This window comes from Pteropus vampyrus, unplaced genomic scaffold, assembly GCF_000151845.1.
Source record: "Pteropus vampyrus isolate Shadow unplaced genomic scaffold, Pvam_2.0 Scaffold53, whole genome shotgun sequence".
NCBI classification, from domain to species: Eukaryota; Metazoa; Chordata; class Mammalia; order Chiroptera; family Pteropodidae; genus Pteropus; species Pteropus vampyrus.
Window position 1 is genome coordinate 1,187,950 of NW_011888834.1, and position 23,471 is coordinate 1,211,420.

The 23,471-nt window shown below is 39.4% G+C and overlaps 1 protein-coding gene across 3 annotated transcripts in view; it reads right to left on the reverse strand.

Moving 5' to 3' along the window:
- The window catches only part of GALNT7 (polypeptide N-acetylgalactosaminyltransferase 7), a 107,509-nt gene that overhangs the window by 20,236 nt on the left and 63,802 nt on the right, over window positions 1-23,471 (reverse strand). For all 3 annotated transcript variants that reach the window (XM_023530725.1, XM_023530726.1, XM_023530727.1), the window contains exon 3: window positions 3,072-3,238. In XM_023530725.1, coding sequence (XP_023386493.1) covers window positions 3,072-3,238 — 167 coding nt within the window. The remainder of the gene's footprint in view (window positions 1-3,071; window positions 3,239-23,471) is intronic.

The following is a 23,471-nucleotide window of genomic DNA, read 5'->3' on the forward strand; positions in this document are numbered from 1 at the left end:
CAGACAAAAATATAGCTGTATTTAGTGATAAGCTAGTGGTTAAATGGGCAAATCAGACTTAATACTTTACTCATTTCTGGAGAGCTTATAATTAATTACCAAGACACCCACTTACAGATATTCAAATGTGAAAAGAAATAAAATTTCCCTTTTTCTATTTTGGCATCTGGTTTTAATGGCAATTCTAAACAAAATTCTCATGCTGAATTATATTTTTTCCCCAGAAAAATGTAGGTAATTTTCCCTGTAATTTAAATATTTTTAAAGAGTTTTTACTTTTTTTTTTCGGTTTGTTCCAGGCTTAGTTTTTTTGTTTGTTTTTGTTTTTAAGCCCCTTCTAAATTGCATTAGGTGTTTTTTTGGAAATGCAGTCTAAATAAATCTAAAAGAAATTTTTTATGCCAGAAATGAGGTGATGGCCTGTTCTTTAAATTTAGATTCTTAGTAAAGATGGCTCAAAAGGGGAGTTGGTGACTCAAATGACTTCTGGCTTCTTTGGGATCTTGCACTACGGCAGCCTGTACTGGATTAATGTTCAAAGTATTCACCGCCTCTCCCTGGGGGGTGATTATCCTCCCCAAACCTCTGATGTTGGGCTGGGCCATGTGACTTGCTATGGCCAATGAGATGTGGTTAGAAATGACAATGAAGTACTTCTAAGCAGAACCGTCAAAACCTCTCTAGTCTCTTCTTTCCCTCTGCCCTTAGGCAGGCAATGTCTGAGATCAGGCAGCAGCGGCAGCCAAGGCCCTGCAGTGAGGACGTGGGGACTAGCAGGGCTGACCCACAGGGAACATGCCACATGAACATGAATGAGAGAACAGCATTATAACCCTTCGTTGTTACAAGCTGCTGAGGGTGTGGGGTTGCCTTTCGCCTTGACCTGATGCAGCCTCGGCTGGCTGATGCACATGTGGAGAGGAGCGTGCTCCACTTAAAGGCCCCAAATCTTGTTTTGAGAGGATACTGTAACTTTTAGAAACCCAAGTGTTATGAGCAGCCAGCTCCTTCGTGAGGTTTTATATTAGTATTTTGTCTTAAAAACAAACAAACAAACAAACAAACAAAACTTACAACTCAAAAGTTCTACTTCCTGAATCTACTAGGGGAAAGAACAAACCCAAATTTTCACTCCAATCAGATGTATCAAAGACTAGATAATTTTATCAAGGATAGGACTGATAGATTTTAAGGTTGTTTCGAAATTGGTAAAGTTAATTAAAGACCTTTGTACTTCTGTTCGAGGGTAGCCGCAAAAAGTCTGTATTGCTCTAAGCTAAGCAGGCCCTGCATGCTTTTAAAATGTGTTACAAGAGACTGTATTAGAGGTTTATAACAAAAGAAGCACTGACCATTAAAAGAAACAAACGAACAATTAAAGTGGAAAAAACTTAAGTCCGAAATTTTGTTCTCCTTTTCCGGGGCCAAGTAGTTATTTTAAGATGGCAAACATCTTTGAGTGTATCTCCCCCTTTTTTTTTTTAGGATATGTTAAGATTTTACTTGTATTAATAACATAGGGCTTCTTAAAATCAGAATAATCATAGACATGGGATTTCCCAAAGTCATTTTTGTAGATTTAGTTTTAGATGTTGATACCAACAATATCACTTTAAAACATATTTTCAAATATTTATCTTGAGACAGGAATCGTATTTTTAATGAAAACATTTCTGTCATTGAAAATTGCAACCAAGGTAAGATGTCTAAGCTAAAGTCATTTGATATGACTAAAAATGTTAAAGTTATACATTCCCTAACGTAATGAAAAATAATTGTTTAAAAAAAGTGATTAGTTGCACAGAGATGAGAGGAAAAGGAAATAGGCCATTCTTCTGTTCTTCTCCATGCTAACGTATGTGTACAAGGTCAAGGTTCTGGTTATGGCCTTGCATAAACAGTAGAAGTTTATCCAGACTGCAAGAGTTCTAAGCTAAGTTTTTGAGGAAGCTTTTGTGAAGCCATTATGAATGCTACTTTTGTGCTACCCATGTTCCGTCTTTACTTCTGACATTATAGTCAGCGGTATTACTACTGTACGCTAAAACTGTCTGCAAAACTTATTTGCCAAAAAGCAAATACCCTGTTGTTACTGAGTAGTTCGATTTCTTTGGTCAAGTTTCAAAGGCTTCAATTCAGTTTTGTGACAAGCAAAGAAGAATAAACAAATACCCAGATCTGGGTTTCAGCAGCACCACTGCATTTTTCATTCAGCATGATGATTTGGGGTCTGAGCTATAGCATTATCTATCTTTTGATATTTATGTCATTAAGAAGATGCATTCGGCTTACAGTAATGGATCTATTTAAAGAAAAAATTGTTAACTTACACCCACTTATCTGGAAAATCAATGCTCAATCTCTCTCTTGCCAAGTTGAACCAAGACTAACCAATGTCTCCTCTCTAAATGCTATAAAAGCTGGCTTCTTATAAAAAATAAAAAATATACTTTCCTTTGATTCATTATACTAAATCAAATAAGGAAAAAAATAAGCTTTAGTAGATACTCTCTATTATAAATAAAAATAGTCCATGGTTTCTGGTCAAATTCAATGTTGTATCATCATTAAAATGCAAAATACAGGCTCTTAAATAGGTATATGGATTTCAGTTTGACGACTATGGAGCATCAGGTGGCATTACAATATACACGCAATTACATTTTTCAGTCTTTCAATAAATTACCTCTGTGACTAACTTTTTGCAAAATCCAAGGTCCAACGAATTGGTATAGTATAGAATAGTGGTTAAACACACAGACTTATGAGCCTGTAGATTTGATTCCAGCTGTTAATTACCACCTCTGTGACTGCTGGCAAGTTACTTAACATATCTGAGCCTCATGTGTAAAATGGAGATAATAACAATATCCATCATAAGGATTACAGTCAAGAATAAACAAAATGATTTATATACAATGCTTGGCACAGTGCCAACTTGTTGATAATAGATGCTAACAGTAGACGTTAACTATTGATTTTTAAAGAGTAATTATTTTGCAATCGCATTTTTCCAATTACTCATAATTAACTTATTTCATAGACAAAAATGACAATTCCATAGCCATTACCTTTATTACTGAAATCATCAATTAACACAATTTCTGCTAAATATTTCCTTGGAGTCCTTTTAATTACACTGTGGACTGTTCTCATGAGGGTTGACCATCCTTCATTATGGAAGACAATGACAACGCTGGAAGTGAGCAGATTTTCATCATAATGCCAATATTTGCATCTGCAAGAGGAAATTTTCATTACGTTTATTTAGAGGTAATCTATAATGCTTGCTTCCAAATTTATCATGATTATGTTTTCTGACTAGATTGAATATTACTGACTTAAAGTAAGTGAATGAAATACAACTTTTTATATTTTAACAGAAACACAAGATAGAAGAGAGATGCTATTATGAGATGAAGTTACTCATAGACAAAGCTGCTTCCTAACCAACTGGCACTTTTTATGTGATAGAGAACTAATTTGTAAATTTATACTTCCCAGCTGGGATGCTTAAGATATTATTTACAGCTTTCAGGTTTTTTTTCATAACTTAGATCTCGGTTTATTTCCTTTTTAAAACTTGAGCTTCTGGTACAGGGATTTATTTCACTTGCTGCGAATAAACCTATATATAACTGCATTTGAAATCTGTCCTATTCTAATATGGCTCAAATATTAAGAAAAAAATTTTTAAGGCTGAACTGTGACATGTGTAGTAGACATTCAAAAATTAACTGCTGCATGAATCAACAAAGTTCTAGTACTGTTTAGAATTACTAGATTGGCTAAAGAAGGATCTTCGGCTGTTTAACACAAAACTATTCAAACTGTAGCAGGAATAAAGTTGTCAGAAGCTTTTTTCTGATCGGAAGAAAACTCAAAACAGGGCCTGATAAAGATTCAAGGAGCCAGGGAAGGTTCAGTGAATTTCACAGAAGTGTGATATGCGTATGCGTGTGTGTGTGTGTGTGTGTGTGTGTGTGTGTGTGTGTGTACATACATATTTTTTTTTCTGTTTGATTATGGGAGAAGAACAAGATAGTTAAGATGAGAATGACATGAGACCCATGTTCTTTTTGCAGGAGCTAGTTTTCGGAACTAGCATTTGGAGCCTATTATGTTCTCCTTGATAAGTGGAAGGGAAAGCTTTTTGTTTTTCCCCCACAGCTTTTCACGAACTAGTAGAGAAGCTTGTTCACAAGATTAAATGTAAAACCATGAAAGCAATAATTAACTTTATCGGCTTAATAACCTATACCAGCATTTAGAATAGTAACCGTTCTCTAAAACAGGGCCTGCCCCAGTACAGTCAGAAACCACCTTTTTTCCAGGTGTTTATTTTCCCTTCAAACTTGTTCTGAATGGTCTTTGTTCTTAGAGGTTATTTTTATAGAAATGCAGACTGAGTCTGGTAATCCATGTAGTCTTGTTTCTTATATCTGCATTTTCTCATTAAATGAGTCAGCGGTAAGTACCTACCATGCCCAAGCTCTGAGCTAGGCACTGGAGCTACAGCACCAAGGAAGACATATGTGGTCTCGGACCTTATAAAGACATGGAGCAAATATCTGTACTTTCCCTGAGTGTGTTGGTTGGAAAAGCAGGGTGCAAATGACAGGTGGACCTCACTTAGCCTCAAGACATGTGGTCAGGAAGGCCTCTGGCAGCCAGTAATGTGAGGGTGAAACCGAAAGGATGTTGAGAAAAAAGTACTGAGACCAAGAAGTAGGGAGGGAGTGGGGAAGAAAAGATAAAAGCACGGGAATGAAGTGTCTGCACATGATTCAGATAGTATGAGAACTTTAAAAATGAAGAGATGGAAGATCTGTATCTTTGGGCAATACAATTAAACTATGAAAATAAACATGAGTTAAAAAGGAAAAGTTACAAAGGGCATTAGCAGTACAATAGCAAATAACAGTATATACGTATTATTTGTCTTACTATTTGTTTTACTTTTATTAACTTCTTTAACCTGCCAACACCACTATGAGGTTAGTATTATTAATGTCCTCATTTTATAGATGAGGGAAGTGAGGCTTGGAGACAAATGTTTTGTCTAAGATCACACAGCTGGTTAAGTTATGAAGCCAGGAAATAAGCCAAAGTTATCTCAAGATAATAAGCAATCTTGTTTAACATAAACAAAAGGAACAGGAAAAAATACTAGCTATACCTATGTAGGAATGGCTAAGAACTAATCTAGGATCTAAGAACTGAATTTGACATTGAATTTCAATTCAGTACAGGGCACCTGTACAGCTTATTGCTACATGATGGGAGCACTCTTCCCTCCACCTTCTCCCTGCGTTTTTTTGGCCAGGAGATAACCCCAGGAACGGGAAAGAAGTGGTGGGGCATGTCCTCCTTCGACAATCAGCTAAATGAAGAGGGATTTCCAAAGCTGAAAGGGGCCAAATGCTCTTGCAGAAGAACAAGCTCTTTGGGTGATGAGCACACAATGCAATATATATATAGTGTATTACTGAATTGTACATGTGAAACCTATTTGATTTTATTAACCAATGTCACCTCAATCCTTTTAACAAATAAAAAAATATAGCGGAGGTATAATGCAGATCTTGAAAGAAGATGTGTTTCTAGAGAGAAACTAATCTGGGCAGAGCAAAGTATATGATTTTAGGTGGGTAGGGATAATAATCGCCTCCTCTCCCTCCCCCCAAAATCAAACTCATCCAAATGGAGCCTCGAGCAACATTTTGCTTCCTCAAATTCCAACCACTGGGCTTAACGCAGCAGAACTGGATAGGAAAGACAGCAGTTCTGATTTACGACAGACACTAGAACTGAAAATAGTTAAGATATGAAAGGAGATTTGGGACTTGCTGATTTCTAAGGCAAAAGATGACAACTTGGGAAACAAGCCAGACAGGGACTTTAAATGGAGACAGAAAAGAACTGAAAACAAAGAGAGACTGAAGGAGGAGAGCAGGAGGGTAGAGTGAAGATAAGGACACCTTCACCGTCCTAGGGAACTCCAGGGATCTGGACATGGCATCTAACGTTCTTACACAGGACAAGGGGACAAGAGAGCTGGGAGAGAGTGTGTTGTCCCATTTTTCCATTTCCTCTCACCCATGTACAGTTTGGAAATAACTTCAAACATGTAAACTAGATTGTGTGCTAGTAACAACTTTTGGTGTGTATTTTTCCTATTTTCTTTGTCTTAAAAATTACAAAAACAATACACAGCCTGTTGTACAAAATTTTAAAAAATATAGAAGCTTATAAAGTAAAGGAGAAAGTTCCTACCCCTTTAATTCTCCCCAACTATGTCAAATCTCACCTTTTGGGGAAATCATTAATAGTCGGTTGTATATATTTTTAGATTTTTTTAAATACTCGTGCAGGCAAGTAAATGTATATATAACATATTCAGCATATTTTCAGATGAGTGCGTACCGATTCTTCTTCCATGTGAGTAGGTATAGATTTATCTTATCTAATTATTTTTAATACTGCATAATACTCCTTATTGACAGACATTTCAGTTGAGTCTACAAATAATGTTATAATAATCATCCTTATGCATATATCTCTGTGCTCGTGCATAGGACTCTGTCCTACAAAATGCTCAAGACTGTAAACTCATTAAGGAGGGAACCTCATCTGTCTTGCTCACTACCATCTAACACGTAGTAGCTGCTCCAAACATATTTATGGAATTGCTTTGGGTACATTTTTGAAATGCCTCTTGATGTATTTTCTTCTTGCAGTAATGTCCACTCTCCACCCCACAACCCTGCTATTTTGAGGTACTCTCAAGAATAGTTAAACCCATATGGCAGGTGGAAGAGGGGAGAAAGGGGAAGTAGAAGCTCTTCTAGTGGGGAGAAGAGGAAAATCTGGCGAGAACACGATGATGATGATGGAACATAATAAAAGCAAACACGAAGGGAATTGTGGCCGGCCTCCATTTCTAAACTCTAGGAGGAGGATACCCAACGCCGGGTGGCGGCAGCGCAGAACAGAAATGATGCTGAGGTGTATTCAGGCGGGGAGAGGTCGAGGTAATTCCCCTTCCCACCTCTTTTTTGCAGTCTCCCTTGTTCTAGGATGGAGCCAGAGAGCCTAGAGATTTCCACACGCTTTCGGTGGAAATATAGAAAGGAGCTGAGAGTAAGATCCGGCCGCCTGCCAGGAATCACCGCGGTAAGGGGTAAGATGACCCAGGAGGCGAAGCCATGGGGCAGAGGGCTTAAGACAAGGTCTGGCCTCTGGGGTTCAGAGGTCCATAGTACCCGTGAAGGGTTAAGTAGAGATGAGTCCCCAAAGTGCAGCAGGCATGGGAAAGGACCATCCGTCCTAAATGCAACAGGAGAATCGACCAGAAGTTACTACAGCAGGGGCTCCTTGAGCAGCAAAGAGGTCGCGCTACACCTGAAGAGACAGGGTGCAACTCACTCGGGGCCAGGAGGGGGCAGCAGAGAGAGAGGTGAGCAGGCCAGGCCCACCCACACTGCCTCAAGGATATATGACCCTCTGTCACCCGGATCCTAAAGAAAGAGGAGAGATCCTCTGCAGCACAGAAAAGGCCCAGATGGGGGAGGAGTTTGTACTTCAGACTGATTAGACACCAGCCCAAAGGGGGCCTATATGCCAACACAGACTGGGTTACCTTTCATTTGCCACCATCAGCCCAAATGCAGGTCATGAGAGAGTTTAGCTCTTTGGCAGTTTTCTGATTTTCCACTGTGAGATGAGGGCATGAGGCCATGAGGTAGAGTACACATAAGTAGAGCTTATACTAAACAAAGCCTCGATATTAAGGCTTAGTATTAAAAGAAGCAACTATGGCATCGAGGTAAAAACTCTTATTTTGTATCATTTCTCTCATCACTGGAGTAGAGTCTGTTATAGCTTCTAATAAGAAGGAAGACCAACTGAAACAAGTAAGCCACATTTAAATGGATGGGTTTTGTTATAGGCTTTTGTCTAATTTCTGCTCTCTGGCACTTCATTTTCCAAGAGAGCTTAAAGACCCTCTCACATCAAGGACAGCAGTGTCTTAGCTTTATCACAAAACTGCTCTGGTTACAAATATTCACGGTCAGATTCCAGACTTGCAATGATTAAAGCTATGGAGTTATTCTGAAAATAATTCAACAGAATATTTTCATGGTAGCTATGCAGGCCAGATGCTTTGTATCAGAAGAAAAGATGAGAATGAAGAATTTTCATACTGACTTTTCTATAACTTAAAAAAGATTTCAAAACCAAAAATGAAATGTCTGTGAATAATTTACTTGCATTCTCTGTACCAGCTATGTTTTTAGCATCTGTAGTTTGATAGAAAGCTTTGCTGGATTTCTATTTTATCAATAAATAATGTCTAATTCAGCAGATTATGAAAAACTCAACATTTTGAGGCTGCAAGTTCCTGCAATCCATATGTATTATAATTAATCTACAGTAGTGTGTATATGTGTGTGGATCTTGCCCCTTATCAAGGTTGTATATTACTTCTAGATCATTTCCTGAGAGTCTCAATAAACAGAGTCATTTTGGATTCTCTTCCTTTAATTCTGCAAGCACTCTAAATCTAACAGAGAAGATTCTTCAGGCATAGAAACAATTCCTCAATTTAGGAAACACTGGTTTTTTAAAACTATCTGCTTTTATTTTTAAATAAATTGAGAATCTTTCCTGTCTCCATCTAAAACCTGTTGCCCACTCCTATGATGACAGAGGTGGAAAAATGCTTAGAATTTACACTTAACAGTGTGATCACCCAGTAGATTAATAAATTAGTAATATAGAACTTAAAATTTAACTTAGCATTCAGAAACCAATATATATTTTCAATGAAAGGAGAATTATCACTGTTAAACCCATTCACTTGAACTCAGATGACTGAGGGGAGTGGATTTTTCCCAAGTATTTGGTTTCTATACACTCTGACTGGAATGATACAAAGTGAGTTCCTCAAAAATATGCTATGGGAGATTATATTCCTTACTGTTAATTACACATAGCAAACCCAAGAATTTAAGCATCAAAGAACTTTATAATTAATCCTGATCATGTGGATTTTGTCAGTGTATTTCCCAGCAAAGACTGTTAGAATAATGCAGATGTGGACTAGCCAACATAAGGGGCAATATTACAACCCTTAGTCTGGATATAATTCCTTTAAACATATCACTTAAAATTACATTGGCACTTTTTTTTTTTTTTGCAACCATATCATATTGCTAGCTTACAAGTCCTTAAAACTTATCTCTTCAATGTTTCTCATTCTGTATTTTTGCAGCGGAACTCAGTATAAAGTGCCATGTTTACATTTATTGAATTTTATATTGTTGGTTTAGCCACTTGCTCCAGCAGGTTGTGCTCTTTGATAATTTTGTCAATTGGCATATATAACCATCCGTCCCACTTTTCTGTGTTGAAAATTAGATTAGTAAGATTGCATCTCTGTATCTACTGTTTATGTGGATAAATATGAGAAGGTCAAATACAGTGTTTTAAAGCTATGTGTAATCTTCAGGCGGGTCTATCACTCCATTCATCAATTTCACCTAACTGCACGATCATTCACACTGCGTTTCTTTACCTGTCCACAGGGATCTGAAGACTTTACTCAAATATCCTGCTAAATTAAGATGCATTAGGTATCACACAGTCTCCTGGTCCACTTGTGTTACGCTCATGTCTTTTTAAAGATAGAGTTACTGGTTTGGTCTGAATCCTTTTCAGAGACCCACTCTGGCACCTAGTGACCTTTTAAGTACGTATAAGTGATCTCTCCTGGGATCTTAGTGCATCAACATCAAGTTTCCAGAGCCAAACTTTCTTTCTCCCCTTTGGAAATATAAGGCGATATTTCCCCACCTTCTCTTTCCTAAAAGCGCTTGTCTTCTCCACATTACCTCTGGATTACAGATAGCGCTTTCTCTCAAAGTCATCTGGTAAGTTCCTCAACACCTAGCGCTTTAAGAGGCTTTAAAGGACTTGACAAAGTTAAAGTACTCAGGCGCTTTCTTAATTCTACGCTCAGTATCTTTGAATTTAATTCCCTCTTAACCTGTTGGCTATAAAACTTTCAGTATGGACACTACTCCTGCAGAGAGCTAAGAAAGAAACAAAAGTATTGCATTATCTGTTTTCGATCATATGTTAAAATCATATAATATGCACTGATAATATGCCTTCTCTGCCTTTATTTCACTCCAAACAGATTTTTAAATTATCATCATCATTATTATTGGTTATCTTTGGCAGATACCACTTGGGATGTAGGTCTGGAATGTCTCCTGCTTCTCTGAAAGCTTCCTTTCACTCACTGTCCTGCCCAGGTGACACCTTCTTTCAGACTCCTTACATAGTCACTACTGAGTACAAGAGACCACATGTTGTCTGCCATCCCTACTCCAGCAGGATGGCCTAGCCGTGAAAACTTGTCCAGGCTGGGTCAATTAGAGGCTCTCTGCCTGGACTTTGGGCTTCTGAGACTCTAGTTGGTTTTATTAGGCTCTCAAAATGATCCCATGAGGCAAGGGCTGGGCAGCAATTTCATGGAGAAGCAGAGATGAGAGTTCATGAACCCTCAGAGAAAGAGCATATAACTTTGGTTCTTGGTTTTTCATTTCCTGGTTCAGTCCGGTGTACTTCCTGACCTTAGGTTCTATGACATACTTTTATATCTTTTCAATTAGCTACTCGTCCTCCTTCACTCCCCCCGCCCCACTCCACCCTTTTTCTTAACTTAAGCTGCCTGAGTAAATTTGATTCCGGCAAATAATCCATGTCTAACATGCTACTCTTGACATTTTTATAAACTTAAGTTCATTATATATATGTCATCACAGAATTAAACTTAGAGCTTTTTACTATCTTTTAATCGATCAATTTTTTAAATGTTGAAATTATTGAACATCTCCCTCTATGGTCATTGTTGAAGTTATAGAAAGATGAGCTAGAGATGGTTATTACTTGGCAGGTCCTGAAAATTATTTTTATGAATGTATAAAATTGATTAAGCTTAAGAGAATTACATATGCTATTCAAACAGGAGGTTGATCTTTAAAATATTAATTTCGAATGAGAAAAAAAAACACAAAATTTTCACACAGCCTGGTTATCACTAGAAAATCTGCCTGAAAATTCTGTTTATAATCAGAAGGTTGCCTGGTGAACATAGAATCGGACTTTCTTACTGCTTTTGAGAGCTCCATTCATCCTTCCATGACAGTTTGCCAAACAGACTAGATTCAGATCGTTGACTCAAGCCTCCTCTCTCATGGATAACTGGGGGTATGGTGATCACATCTTTCCTTTGGCCTCTCTATTCTCACCTCCATGTAGACTCTTCCCTTCTTGATATATATTCTTTCTTTTGACGAGGCACAATAAAAATGAGGTTACAGTTTAGTTTTTATTTAACCCTTTTCTCAAAATTATCTTGATGCCTTGAAGAGTTTGTATTCCTTTCCTTGATTACTAGACACACTAAGATGATCTAGTTACTTTGGCTCAATGTTCTTATCAATTCTTACCCATCAAGTCCTCCCTCAAAGGTCAAAATTAAATCTGTAATACCAGACAGAACTCAACCTTCCTTAACCATCTACAATGAGATGAAACGTCAACAAAGTTAACCATCATAAGTTCTGCTCTTGGTCAGAACACTGATTTCAAGTATTGTTAATACTCAATACATACTAGTTGATTTGATATAAAAAATTTTCCTAGGAATACTCCTTTTCTCAATGTTGTACTAGATCACAGAATACCATCCATTTTCTTCATTAATAAATTAAGTATTAATGAAAAGGAGAATAAAAAATCTTTAAGTTCTGTTCTATTGGGACTGAAAGTCAAAATCAATAAACAGAGACTTAATGGTTGGGTCTGTAAAAGTTTTTCAGGTATACACCTTTTAGGATAAAACTAGGTAATTGAGAAAGTACAGCTGTTTGCCAGCCTTGTTTTGGAATGTACGGTATGGTGTCATAATTGGAAGGTAGGAAACCAGAATGAATATGAAGGTAGGGACAATGGGTGGTTTTAGCTTGTCATGCCCATAAACTATATGAGGTCCACCCTTCCAATCAGCTCAATCTCAGTTAAAAAAAAAAAAATGCTTGCCATGCATGCAAGGTTTTAAGACACGTAATCCCAGTTCCAACCAGGTAGCTGTACTTAAACTTCTCCTAAGATGGATTTCATTTTCTGAGGCAGAGAGCTGAGGCCTACAGGTTTATTTCATGTCCAAATTATCAATATGTTGGAAGAAAGAAGGAAATTCTTAGCAGAGCAGAATGGCCAGGATCAGAAGCTCTCTAGTTCATCGTGGCTGATCGCTAAGGCAAGATCAAAACTACAAAACATGCAAGTAAAAACCACTGCTTTATGCAGCTGATGTTATAAAGAACAGCCCCATTGTCTGTCTGGACCACTTGTGGCCTCCTGTAACCGAGGGCTCTCTGAAAGCTTGTATGTGTCTGTACTTACTTCCACTTTCTCTAAAAAGGTCACCAGTTTCCTGGAGCCACCACAGTTCCTGGGAGACAGCTGTATAGTCATCAGCCATGAAAGCTCAGCTGTCAATGATCCTCAAACACAGTCACCGAATGATTAGAAAGCGCAGCTCTGAAACAGACAGAGCCTCCTTAAAGGTCACATCATCACTGGACCATGTGGCTTGCGGCCTTGGCAGCACCTTAAATAACGTGCACAAACTGTGGGGCAGAAACCTTTGAACGCGGTTGCAGAGAGTACCTCCATCTCAGCCATCCCGCTGATGTTCCTCATTCAGCATCCTGCCAAGCCAACCAGGTGTGAAGGGCATATGTCCCTTTGGTGAGGACATTAGTGGCATCAGGGGCCGCAAGGATTTAGTGAGCACTGGCTGTGTAAACAGCAACCGAAAGGCCCCTGCAGTGAGCCACAGAGGAGGAACACAAATGCCCACCCATGAGAAATCTAAGACGATGCATTCCCAAGCATGTGCCAACAATCCCAGCTGACTACCAAAACTAGCTGGGGAAGAACTGAAGGAGCTAAAATTCTAGCACTGTGGAGCCAAATAAATGGGGTTTTGCTATTAGTTACTATGATCTCATTTTATCCCACACTGGGGAAATGCAATTCTACCTGCTCTTACAGTTTCCAAAGCACTTTCAGACACATCTGAGTTTCACTGCGAACCCCGTAAGGTGGGTGGAACAGGCATTACTATTCTTTACTTATACATAAAAAGACTGAGGTTCCATTAGCTTACAGGATTTGCTCAAAGCCACAGTGACAGAGGCGAGATTTAAAAATGAATCCTTTGACTCTGAGTTTCTTCCCCCCACTGGTTTACTCAGAATTACTCGCAAATATGTGCTTAAAGAAAACAGGAAAGCGAATTCCTTATTTCCACTCAATACCCAGGGAATACTGGGCCACTAACAAAATGAATGCACAGAGTTCTGTGGACTTCTGCCTCATTTTAAGGGCTGAGAATACTAAATACCTGGGGGCAAACTAAGAATGTTCAGCTCTGACACTGGGTAGCTGTCTTCAGGTATTCTTCTTTTTGAAAAGGAAAACATACTCAGACAGATGTGTCCACTTAGCGATCTGAAATGTCAAACCACATTTAGGAAAAAATTCTGGCAGGGAATCCTAGGACTGGACATATGTTCTTGTACATTTTTTTGAAACTCCCTGAGAAAGGAAAAAGAACATTTCACAGTGTGAGCCATATGTTTATAGCTATATTGGACTCTCATTTCAAATATGAGCTTGCATACCATAGTCTGATTTAACAGAAGCATCAGCTTACCAAACACCAATACATCAGAGCTGAAACAACCACTAACAGGAGTAGGGATCAAGACTGGGTGCCACAGCATGGGTATGATGTCACGAACAGCACGAACCAGCACAGGAGGGAACCTATGACTAAGTCATTTTTACTGCACCTTATTCCACAAAGGACTTTCGGCAGCTTATGATGATGCGAAGAATGCAACAGTATTATAAAAATTAAAAATAGGAAGGGGGGAAAGATGGATGAAGAAAGATTGAAGAAAAAAAAGAGGAATCAAGAATGAGGTATTAAAAGTGCATACCAGAGCCAAGGGCTCCTGTGAGCACAATTCTGGGACACCATTCACAAAGGATATACTGTGAATGGCGCTGCCCTGAGCTGCGCCACATGGCGGCCTTGGGTGCCTCCTGCCCCCATATTTATTATGGGTGGGCCACGATTTGGCTTCGGTTTTCTAGCAGGAAACCTGGTTAGGACTGTGCGTGTGTTTTTTTTTAAACAACAACAAAAAAACAGTTGTTCAGAAGAAATAATATTCTTGGTATGAAGACCAGATTTTTTTGTAGGGGGCTATCTTATGGTAAATGCAGTAATGAGTTCCACTGGGCGGTTTTTCTTGGAGGCTGTCAATGGAGACCAACGGCATTATACCAAAATGCAAGTTAGTAAAAAACAGTTGTGCAGGGACCACGTTGGGAATTTAAGTTCAACACAGATTTGAAAATCACACTTTGCAAACATTTCTTAAAATGTTTATTGAGTCATCTCCTATTCCATGTTTCATCACTCAGTGAGTGATTATATGCCTTCTCAATGTATTCTAATTACAATACAGAAATCATATCAACCATATGGAGGACTTGCATGCAAATTTTGACTTTTGAAGAAAAGGTATAAGCTTACAGTGGTAGCGTGGTAACTTTAGGTAGAAGTTAGCAAATAATTTCCCAACAGAGAAGTGTTAAGATATTAAAGGAGTTATCAACATAAGCTGTATAATATTTACTTATGGAAGTCTTAAACATTGATTGATACTAATGTTTCTACAGTAAAATGAGGAGATGCACTAGATCAGTTTTTGAAGACTCTCAGCTGTAAAACTCTAAATATAGGTGTGGAAAACAGTACAAATGTATAATAGTTAGCTTATTAATTCACAGAACAGGCTATTTCTGGGGCTAATAGACTATATTAACTACATTATATAATTTATCTTATTAAAGATGTTAGGAAGCCAGGTTGTTCATTTAGCACGTAAGATAATTGATACATATGAGATGTTTAATACAGTGGAGGAGAAATCTGGTAATACCATTTCAAGAAATCATTAGTCTACCTCTTTTCCTGAATTAACTGAATTATCTTTACTTCTCTCTTACATCTTTGCTTCACTGTAATTTTCCAGAAAATCAAATCCTCTTGAGACTAACAAGTCACCAAAAGTGAGTTGAAGTTAGTTATCAAAAGGTTTATGGCTCAAAGACAGGGAGGAATTATAAGGCAAAAACTGAAAGAGTATGTTAATTCTCAGCCCAAAGAAAGCATATGCCAGGAAATCTCAAACCACAATTTTGGAAAACATTTTAGTTCATTAAAATTTAGCAAGGAACACAAGGATGAAACACGTGAACATTACAAGTGAGGTAACAGTCAACTGTCATCTCGAGTAGTATATTAACCATTTGTTACCTTCTCTCCAGACTCCCTGTGTTTCTAATAGGTCTCCAGATAGGCCATATGCAAGGGAGACTATTACAAAAAAAGAAAAAGCAAGATAAGAGAAAAGATAAAAGAAAAAGGGCAGAACCAATCTGTTCTGTGTGAGGTGGAAGCTGATAGAGCAGTGTAGACCAGGGGCATGGCAGACAATGAAGGAGAGACTCCAAAGTGGTAAAAATATTACCAATTAAAAGAAAGCAGTTACTGATACATCGACCTAGCGATTCCACTAGGAATCGAGACCTACTGAAATAATGAGTGCTGGCCTCAAAGATGGAGCCATAAGCTTGTTCGTCACAGCATTGTTTATGATAGTGAGGAACTGGAAACAACCCAAACATCCCCAAATAAAAGACCAGTGAAATCGATTGTGGTTATCTGTGCAATGATATCTATGTAAGGGGGGAAAAAGCATTTCTACTTGGGTGGCAGGTGATTTTCATTTTCTTCTTTAAAATCCTCTGTTAAACATATAAACTTTCCTTTTTCAAAACATTTTAAAAAATGCTACTCAAGTCTGCTACAAGTGAACAGAACATTACTTAGCAGCTTCATAATGAGCAAGCCCCTTGGCACCGGGTCTATCCTGATAGCTCATTTCTTATTAAAACTATCAGTTAGCCTGCCCTTGAACTAGAGCTCCACCTTACTAAACAGAATTAGACTAAACTTTGGGGCATTCACTTTGTAACTGGCTTTGCTGGAAGGCATCTATTCTAAGAAGCAAGGGCACATTTTTTTAAAAAACATTAATATTTATTCCCATTCTCATTTTGATTCCATAGTAGGATATTTGATGGATTTGCAAATTAAGGTGCCTCTGCGTTTCATGCCTCTCAGTTTTTTTCCTCTTGATACTAGCTCGTTATTCCATCTAATTATATAACCCTTCCAGATAGCTGCCATCGTGTCACACTGATAGAGTGGGAGCCTACACAGAACAGAACTGCCAGGAAGACTATTGTTTCACGGAGTGCTGGAGCAGCTAGGAGCAAAGATAAATGTGCTTAACTGAGAAAGGAAAACACAAACAGATATAAGAGCTCTGCTGGAAAAAATCTTTTATGAGGGCCAGTTGCCATCTTTTGGAGGTTTATCAATCCAAATAGAAAAGCCAGTCTTCTGAGTTCCAGCATAATGTTTCAAATACTACTAAGTATGTTTAATTATCACCATTTTAGAAATAAAGTATTTCATGTGGTAGAAAAATTATACCTCTTCAAAATTCACCAAAAGCTGCAGGAATCGATATTCTGAAGCAGTTTTTAAAAATTCTAGATATTCGGATGCAATTGAGATATGTTCAATTATGTATCTCAGGAGTAAAAAAAGTTTAATTTCTTTAAATAGCGGTAAGTGGACATCACTTTGTGATCATCTTAAAACTATACAGATCTAATACATTAACTGATTTTCAGTTCCTCTGCTCTCTGAGTGCCCCTCTGATATGCCAGCCATATGCTGACAGCTTGCTTGTGAGTGTCTGACTGCTGAAGTTAGCCTCACAGCAATGACCTCCAAAGTGACTTTTTATATTAAAGGCTTCCTTGAAAGAAAGGAAGCTGCAGCTTCCCCATTGCCTGAGATAGTAGAATGAAGAACACTAATTTTTCCCATAAAATTTTCAATTTTTTTTCCCAAACCTTTTTTCCCCAAAAGGAAAAAAAAAAGGCATTAAAAAAAAATCAAGTTGGCAAACTCAAGACCTCAGGAGCAATTTAATTGAATCCCTTGGCTACCTAAAGTCTCATTTTCTGAAGCTGATGTGAATCTGCTAAATCTTTATCTGGGCAGCACAGACAACTATAGGGGTTATTGTTACATTTTAAAGGAAAAGAAAGTCTGCCTATAGTTACCTCTAAGTTATTCTCACTTTTGTTTTAAAGATTTCTCCATGAAATTATCTATATCCTTACATATGGCCAGTAACAGTAGCTCTGTGCCTCTGCAGAACTGTTAAAATTGTGGCTATACTTCAAAGTACATTTTATTAGCATTTTATATTTCCAGGTTCTAGAAATATGCACATATTTGTATTATCTTGCTCTTTTCTTCACAGGACTTTTTAAAACAATTTCCCCGCCATCTAGGTTTACTGGATCCCAAGAGTATGTGAAATCCCCGGCATCATGCCTGCACCTTTTGTTTTCAAACACCATTTGTTTCTCTTCCTGTATTATTACAATTGGACTTTGTGTCCATGGTATACTAGACTTTGTTGTATGTTTCTTTGAGATCAAGATTGCAGTACAAAACAAGTGTGATATTCTTTTGTTCACGTGCTACCTGGACAGAATTTAAATCACTTCTCTTGAAGAGAGGAGATACAATCTAAAATTAGTAACTATTTCTGATAAAAGTCTAGGCTCGTTACTAGGAAATTAGATGCAACACGGACTCTAACCCTTTAGGTAAGGTGATGGACCTAGTGGGGTGAGAGCATTTACATTGGCATCAGTACCTTTGACATTCAGATTAGGTCTGCTAATCAACAGAGACTATGGCAGCACTAAGTCTAATAAATATCCCAACAGAGCACAGAACTTCCTGTGTTGCACTGGTTATGCCACTGACTGCGGCAGCCCCTGTTCAGCACATCTTGGCATGATTCCAACATCCTTCCCAGGCCCTTTCTAGGAGTAAAATATAGTAAAGGAGGTAGGGGGAGGGAGGAGATGGGGAAGGAGAAAAGAAAATTGAATTATGGGGGTACGTTGAATAGTAACTAGGGCAATTATTTCTGTTCTTTGAATAGAAAAACTTAATGTTCTATGCTTTGGGGTCTTGACATTTCTAAAAGCCATTATCAGATTTTCATTTTGGCATAAATTAACAGGTAAAAAAAAATTGGCCCATTAGAATTACTATTTTCAGTGTTACTGAGATCTGCATTTACTATAATGGTGTAGCCAGCATATATTAACTATATTTGTGATTAATCTGCATTCCATGTTCAAACATACAAAAATGCAGTGGACTGTTATTATACATAGATTCTGTATTTGTTAATTTGCTTACTCCCTAAAAGTTATTTGCAATCCCAGAATCAATACTCAGGACACTTCCGCAGACATTTGAGAAATGTACAGAGCAGTGAGAAATGCGAACCACAACCTGAGCGGCAAACATGCGGGTACAAAAGGAGGCTCTGACTTCTTGTTTCCATGCTGGTACTCTAAACAGTGTCCACGTCATAGTCTAGTCAGTGCCATGCTTCTCTCATTTTTGTGCTTTTTGTTGGTGATTTCACAGTTTAAAGGGCTCCCCAGAGTAGCGCTGAAGTGCTGTCTAGTGTCCCTAAGAGTGAGAAGGCTGTGAAAGGCCTTATGGAGAAAATGTGTTAACTAGGCTTCCTTTAGGCATGAGTTCTAGTGCTACCGGCCAAGAGTTCAAAGTTATGATTCAAACGTATATGCTAAACAGAAACACACATAAAACAAGGTGATGTATTATTGATCAGTTGATGAAAATGTGACCAGAGACTCACAGGAACCTAACCCCATATTTCCCCTGGGAGCAATTCTTCTGTGTTCCCAACCCAGTGTTCACGGTGACTTTATAGAACACAGCTACCCCGACAACAAGAATTGACTGCATATCAAAATGCACATGCATTTTTGAAGTTGAAATTATATTTCACCAATAAGGAAAGACAGTTACAAAAAGTCAGCTATAGAGTGTGTCACCCTTTTGGACTGCCCACTACACAGGGAAGCATGCTAGGTGGATGGATTTCTATCCTACGGGCAAACGCTTCCAGCCACCAAAGTAACCTGCAAGATGTAAGAGACAGAGACAATCACATTCTCTTAACTAACACAGTTATTATTCCAGAAAGTAGAACTTTAATCAGTAAGGTCATAAAAAGTCAGTCAGGAAAATTCCGTAAAATATTCAGGGATGACTTATCTAAAAATGGGTCCTGAAAACTCTAGGAAGTTGTCCAAAAAAACAGTGAGTGAGTGAGTGAGTGAGTGAGTGAGTGAGTGAGTGAGTGAGAGAGAGAGAGCCAGCCAGCCAGCCCCAGAGAAATGAGCCCGTTTCCCTGACAAATCTACCCTTTAAAAGACAAAGCAGTCTCTTGCTTAGGTGACATTTGGGGCTACAAAGATACTTAGAGTTAGGAGAATATTAGGGTTAAATTGGAAGACAGATTTTTATTTTTAGAAATGACAAAAATATGTATTATTATGAAGTATTATTTACATTCTAAACTCCACATTCCTGATGTATCTTAATTTTTTCTTCACCTGTCTTAATGGTGCAAATTATAGACTCAATCAGCCAGCACTTCCAAGCAAGCAGTTTTCTGTAGAACGCTGACATTAAGGATGCCTTTGTGTTTTCTCACTGTCTTTAGGACTACTCCTGCTGTTACATGGTAGGATGGCAGGATGAAAGACAACAATGAAAGTAATATATTCTACAGATGAGGCTCAATCCTGTACACCTAGCATGATGAGAGACCCGTGTAGGAGAAAGAGCTTCTGCAGGGTTCTCTATGCCTCACCAGGGCTGAGGGTGGCTTCCGACCACTGTGACCTCCTACCAGTGGGGCTCACATTCTCTACTGTGCTATATGCCTTTTATGTTCTTTATCACATTTAATCTTCACAATAACTTTATGAGCCAAATATTATTACCCACATTTGCCAGAAAATGCAAGAAAGCTCTCTAAATGTTAGTTATCATTCTCTTTTCAACTCTGTTTGGGATCCCCAAGGTATACTCATGTGCACTCATGAACTTGGTACCTCAGGCATCATATGCTGCCCCTGCTTTTCCTCTAGCTCAGGCTCGCTGAGGCAGTACCCTGCTGCGAGGGGCCTGTGAAGCTGGGCCCCTGCTGTGACGACTCCAAGGCAAGGCCTCTGCCAAAGATGCTTGCCAGTCTGTGCCAAGGCCAGTTTCCTGTCGCTGCAGAACCCACTGGATATGCTGATCTGCCCCAAGCTTCGAGGTACCCTCAAAGAGTGGGAAACTGACATCCCGGAGTTCTATAAACATTTTAGGGAAAAGCTCTTCCATAGCATCTCTTTGGCATTCAGGTAAGAGTTTCCGGGGCCAGGCCAGAGGGGGATTTAAGTGACAGGTGTTGTACCACGGTAAGATGTGTCCACTCCCTTAGCGCTGATCCTCTTCTCTGGAACCACACCCAGGTGCCTTTTGCTCTCTCCTTAGGATGGCTCCTTCCAACTTAGATTTAAGCAGTGGCCCTTGTTAAAAATAACTGGAATTTTACATGGTCCTAAGTAAAATTTCTATTACTAAGGAAATGTTTCAAGAATGCATATCACGAACATTACATTTAAGACAACAGACTTTCCTTATCTACTTGGTATGGTGAGAGGCCCTAGAAGACAAGGATTCACCACTGGCAGTCATATAATCCTGAACAGTCACTACGCTTTGGACTTTGGGTTCCTTATCTGCAGAATAAAGGAACAGGACCAAGTGACCTCTCTGGCCTCCTTTAGCCGCATGAGTCTATGAAATATTTAATACATTATGAGCAAGGTTTGAAGTGTCTAAGCCATGCCCATTAAAAGCTGCCATACAATTCCTAAGTGCAGTCTTGTGCCCCCAGTTCCCATTCATTCTGATCAGTGCTTTCTCTGGGCCATTTGAGCAGCAAGGTGAAAGCAAAGAACTGGATTCAGAGGATGGCAGGGGAAAAGGCAAGAGCTAGAAATGGGAGTGTGGAAGGAATTCAAGACTATCCTAGATCGTCTGAGGGAGGAGGCGGGAGAGGAGAGGAAGAAAGGAGAAGGGAGAGGTGCCCAGGCCACCGTCGCTACTTCTCTAAACAGCCGGCATGTGCTGGCTGCTTACGGGGTGTCAGCAGAGGGCTAACCGCGTCACAGCCTTATAGAGCTTTTACAGCAGGGAACACATTTTTATGTTCTAAAAATCATGAACATGTGTATATAGATGTATGGGGAAAGCACAAGACGAATATTTACCAAACAGTAGCTGCCCCTTGAAAGGGAGAAAGGAGACTTTCACTTCTTGGGCAATGGGGCCAAATGGGTTTCCTCCACCCTCTGCAGCTGACACATACAAAGGTTAACAGGAAGAGACATCCTCCTACCGGGATTATATCCTGGAGATGCTAGCAGGGTTGCACTTGGCAATACAAAACGGCTAATTGTCTTCTAGCTAATCCATCCTGGTCCCTTTCCTGCTTCTGAGAAACCAAAGAAGGGAGAGCCGGGTATCCTGGCAGCCAGCCTGATGTTCGCTCTGCCAGATCAGGCACAGGGTTCAGGGGCTGGACACCAAGTGCAAGTTTTGCCAAACAGTGCGTATTGCAAAAGTGCTGGAATCAATGCCAGGCTCGCTCGCCTCTGCACGGACACTACAGAGCTAAGTTAACAGACAACAATATCTATTGTTACTTTCTAAGAAGAGCTGTCACATCTGACACAGGCCCAGGGACTGCCGAGCCCCTCGGCCCTTCCAGGAAGCAGGAAGAGGCCAAACTAAAACAGAGAGCACTCTGCTCCCCTAAGTTAGAGGGGTGACAGCTGCACACCAGCTGCTGGCTGGCTGGGTCTATTCACTTTTTTGTATCCAGAGGAACACTGTAGAAGACCTGGGAAGGGAATGTAGAAACAGAAAAAACAAACCTTAAAATAGAAGAGACCTTGGAAGACATCTGGTCGTGGTTTCCCAACCAGGTTGAGGAGTCCATGGGTGTCAAGGAAGTGCAAGGAACCAAAGCACAGAGTCACCCAGGAAGTCATTTGAAGAAATGATTCTGGGTACTCTGTGGCTGACACAAGTTAAAAACACTGACAACTCCCTTTTCTCCCCCCAGTGTTAGAAACCCCACTTCTGTTATTTATGTTATGTCCTCTCCCCACCAACATCACTTCGACTGGCCTCTCAGAGCAGTGTTTCCTAATCGGGGGTGAGTTTGCCCCACAGGGGGCATGTGGCACAGTCTGGTGACATTTGGGTTGGGGAGGGAGTGTGTTACTGGCATCAGTGAGTAGATTCCAGAGATGCTGCTAAACAACCTACGATGCACAGGACAGCCCCTAGGACCAAGTATGTCAACCAATGCCGAGATTGAGAAACCCCGTCTTAGAGGCAGGAAAAAATCCTGCAATAATGAGATATAAAGCCTTTGCCTTCTACTGTTTTTTAACGTTCTTCATTTTTCTCTTTTAAAAAGTTAACGTACTTTAGGGTACTGTAACGTACCCCCTTGGCCATTAGTTCAGCATCACTCAGAAGGCAATGTGGTATAGGAGCCACATTTAAATCCCAGTGCCCCATCTTCCAGTTACATGACCTTCGAGTTATCTACTTCTCTGAGCCTCAGTTCCATCACCTAAAAATAATGTGAATTTTATAAGGTTGTAAGGATTGGAGATAGTGTATTAAAGAACCTAGCACACTGCCAGATGTACAGTAGGTGCTCAGTAAATGGACAGCGATGCCGTTGATCCTTACTGTCATTTACTGAGGACATTCTGTCTCAAGGGGACAAAGCAGCATCACAGTGACAGAGTTAATCACATGGGCGTGGAAGACAGCTTACACCTCATCTAAAGTGAGAAATCTTTCCCCGAAACCATATAAACGAGAGTAAAACAATGCCCTAGTGCTGGAACCTGCTTCTCTGTGTTATTCCGCATCGACAACGTATGTTCTCTAGCTCGTTCTTAATTCCAGCCCTTCTTCTCCCCAGCCCCAATGCCTGGCACATGACAGTGGAAACAGATTAGAGCCATAATGATAGAATGTGACAGAAGGTCAAGAACCAGTCAACCTCTGATCTAGGTTGTTTCACCGTGTGCTGAGAAAACAGACTCTTCTTTGATTTAAATAAGAATACCCGATGCTACCTTCCTAAAAAGTTGTGGTTCACACAGATTTCAACAAAATCTTTTAGGAAAGGGTTTCTTTCCCATCTCTCTGAGGGAAAAACAGAAACAAAAACAAAACCAAACCAGTG